The 12,046-nt window shown below is 36.1% G+C and overlaps 1 protein-coding gene across 7 annotated transcripts in view; it reads left to right on the top strand.

Moving 5' to 3' along the window:
• Positions 1-11,437, top strand: part of LOC149564558 (uncharacterized) — a 51,936-nt gene extending 40,499 nt beyond the window's left edge. For all 7 annotated transcript variants that reach the window (XM_089818108.1, XM_089818107.1, XM_089818106.1 and 4 more), the window contains exons 4-6: positions 10,583-10,647; positions 10,758-10,823; positions 10,944-11,437. In XM_089818108.1, the coding sequence (XP_089674234.1) occupies positions 10,583-10,647; positions 10,758-10,823; positions 10,944-11,273 (461 nt within the window). In that variant the 3' untranslated portion in view covers positions 11,274-11,437. The remainder of the gene's footprint in view (positions 1-10,582; positions 10,648-10,757; positions 10,824-10,943) is intronic.
• The last annotated feature ends 609 nt before the right edge of the window (positions 11,438-12,046 follow it).

Below are 12,046 nucleotides of genomic sequence, written 5' to 3'. Positions count from 1 at the left end.
TTTGTTATTAGAACTTGGTACAACATGCCGTACATCATTTTTTAGTATGGAATTATATTTTTCAATCATTGCTTCTTTCCAAGATTGACTTGATAGTGCTTCTTTAACATTTGATAGTTCTATTTTTATAAGTTCAGTTAGTAATGCAACATAACATGACTGATTTCTTGTTCTTTTACTTTCTCAAATCACTTCATTAGATTCAACTTGATTTTCTTCTATCATTTTCCTAGCCCAATGCAGCCTCTTTTTATTGTTAATATTTTCAGAATCTTCATGATTATATGTAGTGGTAGAAGATGGTTCAATATCATTCTCCCTCTCAATTTCTGCTTGGTGATTTTCATCTACTTCACGAATAGATTTAGTAATAGATTCATCACTATTTCTAGAAATATTAAAGGCAATTATCTTCTTCAAATTTCACATCTCTACTAATCTCAATTGTTCTTTGACCTAGAATAAAGACCCTGTAGTCTTTGGTTGTTAAATTGTATCCAATGAGTATCCCCTTCTTTCTGGATGGTTCTAGTTTTGTTCTTTTCTCTTTAGGAATGTGGATATAAATAGGACATCCAAATATTCTTAGATGACTTAGATCTGGTTTAATACTCGTAAATACTTATTTAGGAGTTGTGTTCTCTAATACTGAGTGTGGACATCTGTTTTGAATGTAGACTACAGTTTTAGATGCTTCAGCCCAAAAGGAAGTACGAAGATATTGATCGTGCATCATTGCTCTAGCTGATTCAACAATTGATCTATTTTTATGTTCTGCAACTCTATTCTATTGAGGATTAAATGGTACAGAAAACTCCCTTTTAATCCCAACAACAATGCAAAAGTTTTTCAAAATTTCGGAGATGTATTCACCTCCATTATCTGATCTTGGTGTTTTTATTTTTTGTCCTGACTGATTTTCAACTAGGGCTTTGAATTCTTTGAATGCTGATAATACTTAAGTTGATTCTTTCTATTTTAGAAAGTAGATCCAACTTCTTCTAGAGTAATCATTAATAAAAATTACATAAAAGAAGCACCCGTTAAGAGAAGGTACAAACAGAGGGCCACAAAGGTTAGTGTGAATCAGTTCAAGAATGGATTTTGATTTATGAACACTTTTAGGAAATGATCGCTTTGTGTTTTTACCTAGAGCACATCCTTTGCAAATGCTTACGTGATCAATTTTGAGACTAGGTAAACTTTTTACAATTTTTCCTATAGATGATAATGCACGATAGTGAAGGTGACCTAGCCTCCTATGCCAAATTCGGTAGAGTTTGATGTTGCAAGACTTAGAGCTAAGTTTTGATTATTACACAGTTTATATAGACTGCTGTCTCTAAATCCAATAGAAATGGCTTTCTTGATATTAGAGTTCTTTGGCCAAGATAGAACTTTGTCCTCTTGAAAAGTGATTCTGAATCCTTGATCAACAAGACTAAAAATAGAGACTAGATTTCTTTTTATTCCAGGTATATATAAAACATTTTTGAGTTGGAGAGTAATTCCTGAATTTAAATAAATTGAATAGGAACCAATACCTTTGATAGGATGAGTGGAGTTATCTCTAATGGTAACTTCTTCTGAGGAGTGTTTTGAGAAGGTTTCAAGTTTGTCTCTAGAACCGGTTATGTGTCGAGATGCTCCACTGTCTATGATCTAAGTGTTGTTGTTTGAGTTTAATTCACCTGAAAGAGCTAAGTAAAATTGACGCAGGGAAGGGATGAATAACCAGGGCCAAAGGCTCACCCAGCTATCGAAACCATCTTGCAAGAGTTAACACAACGGAAGCAAATACAAGTGGATAGCAACCAAAGGAGGAGAAGAGGAAAATGCTTTTATTGATTCATCAAAATATCTTCATACATGCCCAGCTGTGAGGCCTTCTGGGTTACGGCCAATTATAATACATTCACATTCAAAGATCCAACAGCAAATTCACACTTTCAGTTCTGCTCCCTCTAAACTTTTTTTCTTCTAAAAACTTGCTTAGCTCTAAGCCTAAACTCTCTATTTATACTTGCGAAACGGCTTACAGATCATTCTAGAATCATTACATAAGATGAAGGCCGACCCAACAACGGTCTGGACTCATCCCAAGAAAAGATCCTAAATTAAATGTCGCAAATGAAATAATTCCCGCAAGTCGGCTCGTAGAAATCACGTCCAAATACTGGCACTCGGCATACACTGGGTGACTCGGCACCTGAAGGAATGCTATAGTAACTCGACACCTGAAGAGTGCTACAGTAACTTGACACCTAAAGAGTGCGACAGGAACTCGGCACCTGAAGAGTGCTACAGTAACTCGGCACCTGAAGAGTTGCGACAGGAACTCGGCACCTGAAGAGTTGCGATAGGAACTCGGCACCTGAAGAGTGCTACAGTAACTTGGCACCTAAAGAGTGCGACAGGAACTCGGCACCTGAAGAGTGCTACAGTAACTCGGCACCTGAAGAGTGCTATAGTAACTCGGCACTTGAAGAGTGCTACAGTAACTCGACACCTAAAGAGTGCTACAGTAACTTGGCACCTGAACTCGGCACCAACTGCAAAAGAAGCAAAAAAAAAAAAAAAAAAGAGCAGGATGACAAGGCAACCCAGGATGCTCCTGCATCAGACAACCGGAGTTGGAATAAATGATTCTCCTAAATCATTGAGATGTCCCAACCTGAGCTGAATCCAATTCAAATTGAAAAATCCATGAAGCATCTTCAATAGGTCTGTTCTTCAACTTCACCAAATATTCATAGTAATCTTTTCCTCTTGTACTCTTGCCAACTCTCTGATCCAATATCTGTTCAACTTCCTCAATCTGTTTCTTAGGATAATCATTTGGTATAACAACTTCATCCTCTGACTCATGATACTTATACAAATCAGCAATGTTAAATATAGGAGATATATCCATGTCATTAAGTAACTCAACTTCATAAGCATTACCACTGTCAAACTTCTTCAGGATCTTACAAGGTCCAAATTTTTTCATCTTCAGCTTGCTATATGTTCCAACTGGGAATCTTCCTTTCTTTAAATGAACCATCACCTCATCACCAACTTGAAAATTGTGGTGTCTTCTAGACTGATCAGCATTCTCCTTATACTTCTGATTACTTTGTTCCAACCTCAACTTCACTTCTTTATGCAAGGACTCCATAAAGTCAGCAAATTCTTCTCCCCCATCGCTTTTCTTTTCTTCACCAACAACATCTCTCAAATCTAATATACCTCTAGGATGCATTCCAGTAACAATCTCAAAAGGTGTCTTCCCTGTACTGCTATTCACAGAATTGTTATATGCAAATTCAGCTTGTGCCAATACCATCTCCCAATTGCTCGGTTTATTCCCAACTAAACATCTCAGCAAATTACCCAAGCTTCTATTCACAACCTCTGTCTATCCATCTGTTTGTGGATGGAATGTAGAACTAAACTTCAATTCAGTACCCATCTTCTTCCAAAAATAATCAACGAACTTACTGTCTCTAGCTGAAATAATGCTTCTTGGTAATCCATGCAATCTCACAATCTCTTTAAAGAAAAGTTCAGCAACATGCTCTACATCTGATGTCTTCTTACATGGTATGAAATGAGCCATCTTAGAAAATCTATCCACTACAACAAATATGGAATCATACCCCTTCACCGTTTTAGGCAATCCAAGAACAAAATCCATACTGATATCAGTCCAAGGTTTCTCAGGAACAGTAATAGGTGTATACAAACCAGTATTTTGACTCACTCCCTTTGCAACTTGACAAACTCCACAGCTCTTTACAAATTTCTGAACATCCTTATACATTTGTGGCCAATAATATTTCTCTTTCAGCAAACTCAATGTTTTAACTTTTATCAATTCCAAAATATCCAGCTAATCCACCATTATGCTTTTCCTTAATCAAATTCAACCTCATAGGACTTCTAGGAATACACAACTGAATACCTTTGAACAACATACCTTCTTGAATGAAATACTCATCATACTTATTTATGTTATCTGTCAGATTTGGTGCTCTGCACTCTCCACGCCTCAGAAAAATCAGTATCAGCATCATATAACTCTTTCATCTCATCAAAACCAAGAACTTCAACCTTCATTTCAGTCAACAAAGAACATCTTCTACTCAATGCATCAACAACTTTGTTAGTAACTCCACTCTTATGCTTGATCACAAATGTAAAACTTTGCAAATACTCAACCCATTTCATATGTCTTTGATTCAATTTATGTTGACTTCCCAAGTATTGTAAAGCTTTATGATCAGTATACAACACAAATTCCTTAGGCATCAAATAGTGTCTCCATTTCTTCAATGCTTGAACAATGGCATAGAATTCTTGATCATACATAGAATATTTCCTTTTAGCATCATTCAACTTTTTACTAAAGAAAGCAACAGGCTTACCTTCTTGACTTAATACAGCTCCTATTGCATTACCACTTGCATCACATTCAACTTGAAATACTTTGTTGAAATTAGGTAAAGCCAATACAGGTAATTCAACAACCTTTTGTTTCAAAGTCGCAAAACTCTTATCAGCTCTATGCGTCCACTTGAATTCCTTTTTATCTCCCCTCATTGTTTCAGTCATAGCATTACAAACAACAATGAAATTCTTTATAAACTTTCTGTAAAAACTAACCAAACCATGAAATGATCTTACCTCACTCACATTCTCAGGTGTAGGCCATTCCAAAATTGCTTTAACCTTTTCAGGATCCATCTTCAAACCATCAGCTGAAATCACAAATCCCAAATACACAATCTCCTCTTGTATAAAAGAACACTTTTTCAGATTAATCAACAACTTTTCCTCTTTCAACCTCTGCAATACTTTCCTAATATGCTCAAGATGTTCTTCCTTAGTCTTGCTGAATATCAGAATATCAACCAAATAAACGATCACAAACTTACCCAAGAATCTTTTCAGAACTTCATTCATCAACCTCATGAAAGTACTAGGTGCATTAGTCAGACCAAAAGGCATAACCAACCATTCATACAAACCATCTTTTGTCTTGAAAGCAGTCTTCCATTTATCACCTTCTCTGATTCTAATCTGATGATAGCCACTCTTCAAATCAATCTTGGTAAAATACTTTGCTCCACTCAAAAAATCCATAATGTCATCCATTCTTGGCATAGGAAACCTATATTTCATTGTTATCTTGTTAATGGCTCTGGAATCAGTACACATTCTCCATTCTCCATTTTTTTTAGGTGCTAATACAACAGGTACAGGACATGGACTCAAGCTTTCTCTAATCAAACTTTTCTGCAATAGTTCATGCACTTGTTTGTTAAGTTCTTTATTCTCTACAGGTGTCAATCTATATGGTGCTTTGTTTGGTAAACTAGCTTTAAGGATCAGGTCCATACAATGACTTATACTTCTTACTGGAGGTAAACCATCAGGAATATCTTCAGCAATAATGCCTTTATACTCATTCAGCAACTCTGCAATTTCTCCTGGCACTTGGTCAATACTACCATCTGTCACTCGGTCACCACTAACTGGCACTCGGTTAACATTGTTTTCTGGCACTCGGTCTCCATTGACAAAACTTGGTTTTCTTGGAATTATAGCAAAACAAACTTGATTCTTTTTTTACTTCTTTTTCAAATTGTTTCCCATTAACCATGCAAATTTTTATAGCAGTACAATTAACCTCATCTGGAACTTCAATCAAAGGCAACAATGTTTGTTTCTTCCCATTCACCCAAAGAGTATATTGATTCAATCTTCCATCATGTACAACATATCTATCATATTGCCAAGGTCTACCCAACAAAATATGACAACAATCCATAGGCATAATATCACACAAAACTTCATCAACATAATGTCCAATTTTGAATTTCACAAGGCATTGCTCACTTACCAATATCTTATGCTCATCTTTGATCCATGAAACATGATAAGGTTTGGGATGTTTGAGCCTCTCCAACTGCAACTTTGTAACCAACTCTTCTGATGCCAGATTTGTAGAACTTCCACTGTCAATGATCACTTTACAACATTTTCCAGCCATATTACATCTTGTCTTGAAAAGAGTTCTCCTTAGAACAGGTTCCTCATTACCTGCCTTATTACATAAGGTTCTTCTAACCATCAAATTTTTTCCAGCCTTAGGTCCACTTGGTGAACCCTCATCATCTTCTTGAATCACAACATTTTTATTATTCTGCCCATCTTCAAAAGATCTACATTCAAAGGATCGATGCCCTTCTTTGCCACATCTAAAACAATTACCATGAAATCCACCTCTAGAATAAGAATTACCTCTTCCTCGGTAAGAATTAGTGCCTCCTCGGTAAGAATTACCACCTTTCTATTCAGTCTTGCCTTTGTCATCATTCTTCCATTTAGATCTGCCTTTATCCTACACAGAACTTTTAGATCTACCACTTTCTCCATAAGATCTACCTCTGCCTCTCTGGAATCTACCACCTCTACCTCTCTGTCTTTGTTCATGCTTCTTTGTCAAGATCTCCTCAACTTTCAAGGCATATTGATATGCTTCTTCTACACTTTCCAGCTTCACAAAACTTATTTCATCTTGTATTCCAGATCTCAATCCATTAATGTACCTTGCAATTTTCTCAACATCATCATCCACATGTCCAGATCTGATGTCTAATCTATAGAATTCCTCAGTATATTCTTTCACAGTCATGTCTTTTTGTTTCAAATTTTGCATCTTTCTCAACAAGCTAACTTGGTAATCATCAAGAAGGAATTTGTTCTTTACCTTGTTCACCATCTTTGGCCAAGTTCTGATCTTCTTCTTTCCTCTCCTTTGTCTATCAGTTTGCAAGTGCTCCCACCATAGTGATGCATGACCTTTCAACCTAGTGACTGCAATTTTCACCTTTCTATTATCAGGAGTGTTTTCATACTCAAAGAACTTCTCCATATCAGAGATCCAATCCAACACAGCATTGGTGTCCAATTTTCCATCATAAGGAACAACTTCTACAACAGGCTTTGAATTCGCTCTAGACAATACTCTCAACAATCTTGCTTCATCTTGGTCTTCTTCAGGTTCTGGATTATGGTTTGGTGCTACTGCTTCATCATCACTTACATCATCAAGATGTGCTCCTCTCCTCTGGGCTGTCTCCACAGCATCTAATCTGGCTGCAATTTGTCTCAACTGATCCAATATAACATTATCAACATTATTTCCTCTACCACAAACCATCTTTACAAATCAAGTTCTTGCAAGATCGTAACCCTCTGCAAGTTATAGGTCAAATCCACAGATCTGCCACCCTACAACCAAATCCAAATCAGGGTTCTACACGATCCAATCTCTACAAGGACAAACCTCAAGCTCTGTACCAACTGACGCAAGGAAGGGATGAAAAACCAGGGCCAAAGGCTTACCCAGCTATCCAAACCATCCTGCAAGAGTTAACACAACGGAAGCAAACACAAGTGGACAGCAACCATAGGAGGAGAAGAGGAAAATACTTTTATTGATTCATCAAAATATTTTCATACATGCCCAGCTGTGAGGCCTTCTGGGTTACGGCTAATTACAATACATTCACATTCAAAGATCCAACAGCAAATTCGCACTTTCAGTTTTGCTCCCTCAAAACTTTTTTTCTTCTAAAAACTTGCTTAGCTCTAAGCCTAAACTCTCTATTTATACTTGCCAAACGGCTTACAGATCATTCTAGAATCATTACATAAGATGAAGGCTGACCCAACAACGGTCTGGACTCATCCCAAGAAAAGATCTTAAAATTAAATGTCGCAAATGAAATAATTCCCACAAGTCGGCTCGCAGAAATCACATCCAAATATTGGCACTCAGCATACACTGGGTAACTCGGCACCTGAAGGAATGCTACAGTAACTCGGCACCTGAAGAGTGCTACAGTAACTCGGCACCTGAAGAGTGCAACAGGAACTCGGCACCTGAAGAGTGCTACAGTAACTCGGCACCAACTGCAAAAGAAGCAAAAAAAAAAAAAAAAAAAAAAAGAGCAGGATAACAAGGCAACCCAGGATGCTCCTGCATCAAAAAAGCGTAGTTTTCTTTTTCTTCATTCTCTACTTCCTCTTCTCTGATTTCTGCTAGATCAGCTTGAATTCTCTTTCATTCAGGGAAGAAGTTATGAGAGTGACCAATTTTATCACATTTGAAACATCTAACTCTCGACCAGTCACGTTTCTTATATGATTTGTCAGTTTCCCTCCTATTATGTTTGAATTTGCATGAAGCGCTTGCATGTCTCCCTCTTGATTTATACTTAGTCTTCTTGAAACTAATCTTGATTTTTCTTGTGTGCATTCATTTTTAAGTAATTCAAATTTAGGAAGCTCGGGGCAGGAGCTTAGACCTCGAATAAATGTTTTCCAAGATAGAGGAAGTCCTCTTTATGCTATCATGCTAAGTTCTTTGTCATCAACTCGATTTTCCATTGTTGCAAGTTGATCTTTTAACTCATAAATCCTTAGAAAATAGGATGTAATAGATTCTATATTTTTCATCTTTATATATAGTAGATCTTGTTTTAAGGTTAATAATCGACTAGTATTGTTGATTTCAAATGTATCTTTGATACTAGAGAACATTTCAAATGCAATCTTGAGACTGGAAATGGATGGAAGAATATGATCTTTTACAGAATCTATTATAATTTTCATTGCCTTGTTATTGTGTCTTTTTCATGTTACTTTCTCTGGGTTATTTTCAGGCATGGATATGTTTGATTCTATATACTCCTCTAATTCTTTTCTCCTAATATTATCATGACTCGAATTTTCCATGATGAAAAATTTGATGCTCCCTCAAGTCTATCCTCTAGCCTTCCATGATTCACAATTTTGATTTTAAAAATATAATTTAACTTTTATAAATCTGAGACTTTAGATTTTAATTTTGAGTAATAGATTTTCTTATTAGAATGATTCTGATACCATGTTAGTTTTAGTGATCTTTGATAGATAAAACTACTACTGCAGATATAGACAATAATGGATATTCTTACTTGAATAATCACTGAATCAGAGATGCAGAGTTTGTTCTCCCAGTGGTGATTCGCCGAGTCTTTAACCTTTAGTGCTGAGGGTTGATAAAGATATAATGTCTTACAATGGAGATTGCTGATGATACAGATAGAATATGTAAATCACCTTCCAATGAATAATGCTGAGAGTTATCCTGCAAAGTGATTATGCAGATCGCTGGGACTGTAATGCCGTGTATTGATTATCTTTCCCATTGATCTGCACTTAATATTTATATATGTGAAAGGTCATGCCCCCGTAGAGTCAACTGTCTGTTTAGGTGATCGGCAGTAAACAATACAGCAGTTTATGTGATCGGCGGTAAACACAAGGCCCCCCGATAATATGCTCATCACAATGTCTGCCGATAATATTAAGAAGTATTATGATAATCATCCAAACGTATGTTATGACTAATCATCCAAACGTGTGTGTGTGTGTGTGTGTGCATATATATATAAAAGCATATGTCTGATGAACAGAATTCACATAACATAATTTGATTATTACTTGTATTGATGTTATACATCAACAATATCAATCCTATACAGGTTAAATCATTCTACCATAAGTTTTCATCAATACATACAAGGTTAGCCAGTGAATACACTTTCCAGAAAAATAATCATGACAATTCTAAACTGCATTCTCAGAGATGGCATTAGTTCTGTGAATCAGATGCAATCCTCTAAATATGACATCCATAGATATTGTAGATTGGTTCATAGCTACCGTTTAACCAGTAGTTTATCTACTCTACCGACAATCTGAATCAAATGCAATATAAAACTGATGAAATACCATAGTATCATGCAAGGCGAAGGAGATGATTTCTTATATTGATTCCAAAACAGTCCATATAAATCCGTCTTTTCATTACATGGATCAGTCCTTACATATTATTCCCATTGGTTAAGTAAACCAACAGACACATCCCTTTGCAACAGGTAACTACCCCAACTCCTCTTACAATGTTAACTACCCCAACTCCTCTTACAACTTTTAGCATCAAATATACTAATGATTTATTACTGACCTACAGATATGCTATAGAAAACAATTACATTTGTGTTCATATGTTATGTGATATAGAAAATACTTTTTGTTTCTTCGGGAATATTTGGCTTGTGGGATTCAGATGCACGGCAGCATGAAATTAAGGGAACATTAGAGAATTTTCACACTTATGCTTCAAGATGCAAGAGTTTTTGTTGATTCTTCGTTCAGAAAGATACTAAATTAGTGTGAAAGAGACTGGAAATAGGAAAATAAATAGTGACATTATTCAAACATCACTAAAACCCTTACGAGTCAAAAACAAGGAGTTCTCAAAGTTTGAGATGGTTCATTTTTTGTTCTTTAGATCTTACAAATGTATATTTTTCATATGCAAAATCTTCTCGTTTATTATAATGGCTCTTTGTCTGTAGGTTTATTTTGAAATTTTAGGAACATTATTGGACCTTTGCTACAGAAATATTTGGAAATTTTCATTTTTTTTTAGTTATAATTGTTTTTTTGAATTGACGAATCAACCAATCTTGAGTGGCAGTTTTGGGAAGGCTTAAAGGATTCTTGCAAGTTATTGATGAAGCAAATCGCCAATTCAATACTAATGTAAATGTTTCTACTCACAAGCTGATTTTGTCATTCCGTACTGAACAATGAAATATCATTTGGTGTCACTGTGGAGTATTGGACATTGAAGAAGTGGGCATTTGATGCAGGACAAACCTCGTGAAGACTATGACATTGAGGTGCTGACAGGAGAGGAAGAACACTACATTGAGATGGTTGCTTAGTTGATTTTCTTGTTTTATGTTGGATTGTTTCGAGAATACCAATTTTTGAATTTGACTGTGGTTTTTGTTCATGGGGATTTTTGCTTAGTCAATGGACTTGTTTTTTTCTAGGATCTGGCTCTAGGTGTTGCCGATCTTCATACTCCAGAAGCTCTAGCTGCAGCTGAGTCAGCTTTGGCTGGTCAAAAGGAGATTTGTGTGCCTGCAGTTAGTGATGATAGTCATAGTAGTTACAGCACAGAAGCCACAGATGACAGTGACTATGAGACAAAAGATTATAATGTTAATGACAGTCCTGGGAATTGTGATAAAAAAGATGGCAATAGCTATAGCAGATTTGAGTCGGAAGCTGATATGGGTCGGTTTCAGAAGTCTGGAGTAAAGAGAGTAGCTTGCATTGGAAAGGGACAAAAGCGCCCTAAAATTGAAGTGCTTAAATGATATATTTGTTTGAGGCTAACATTTTTTTGTTGCACTAGGCAACAATGATGTAAAGATAAATGGATTCTGTTAAATTTATTTTGGTGGGTATAAGATGAAGTTACTGTATTAGTGTTCTTAATCTTTTCAAAGTATAACATCTTATTAATGTTTTTATTCGGTAACTAATAGTTGGCCACAATGTTATGGAATAAACTGTGTGAATAAGATATTGCAAGTGTCTGTAGAAATTTGTAAATTGTTGTTGTGGGTAAATGCTTTTGGCTGGAACTAGGAAACAGACAAAGACCAAGAAGGGAATATCAAAAAAATTCGGATAACAATGAGCAAGAACATGAAACATTAAACACAAAGGCTGAAAAACAATAGCAAATCAGCAAGAAACATGTAGCAGCTTTTGAAAGAAAACAAGAAAACCTAATTCCTTTTGAGAGCTCTGCAAGTTCCAAATGTTTCGAAACATAGGTGCTTTCTGATTGCTTTGCATCCTCGCTGGACTCCCAATAGTAGGAATTAACAATAAGAAGCCATGGATGGACAGCTTACAGATTTCTTCAAAAGCCCTTTATCTCTCCTAGGAGTGGATGGGGGCTGAAAAATATCATCCTCTCGCATCTATATCATTGATGGTAGGAGTATAATCACTATCATCTAATACTAAAATCTCCAAGCTAATGTTGATCCTCACAACACCAATATCTGGAAGAGGCAACAGCTCAAGGCTTTTCAGGCCCTGTTTAACCTTTCCCAAACTATGGAGAAGTTACTGGCTT

Source organism: Cupressus sempervirens, chromosome 3 (assembly GCF_028749045.1).
Source record: "Cupressus sempervirens isolate cs-2001-9-10 chromosome 3, ASM2874904v1, whole genome shotgun sequence".
In the NCBI taxonomy this organism is placed as follows: Eukaryota; Viridiplantae; Streptophyta; class Pinopsida; order Cupressales; family Cupressaceae; genus Cupressus; species Cupressus sempervirens.
Note: the sequence above shows the minus strand (reverse complement) of the source record. Positions and strands in the feature narration are given on the sequence as shown.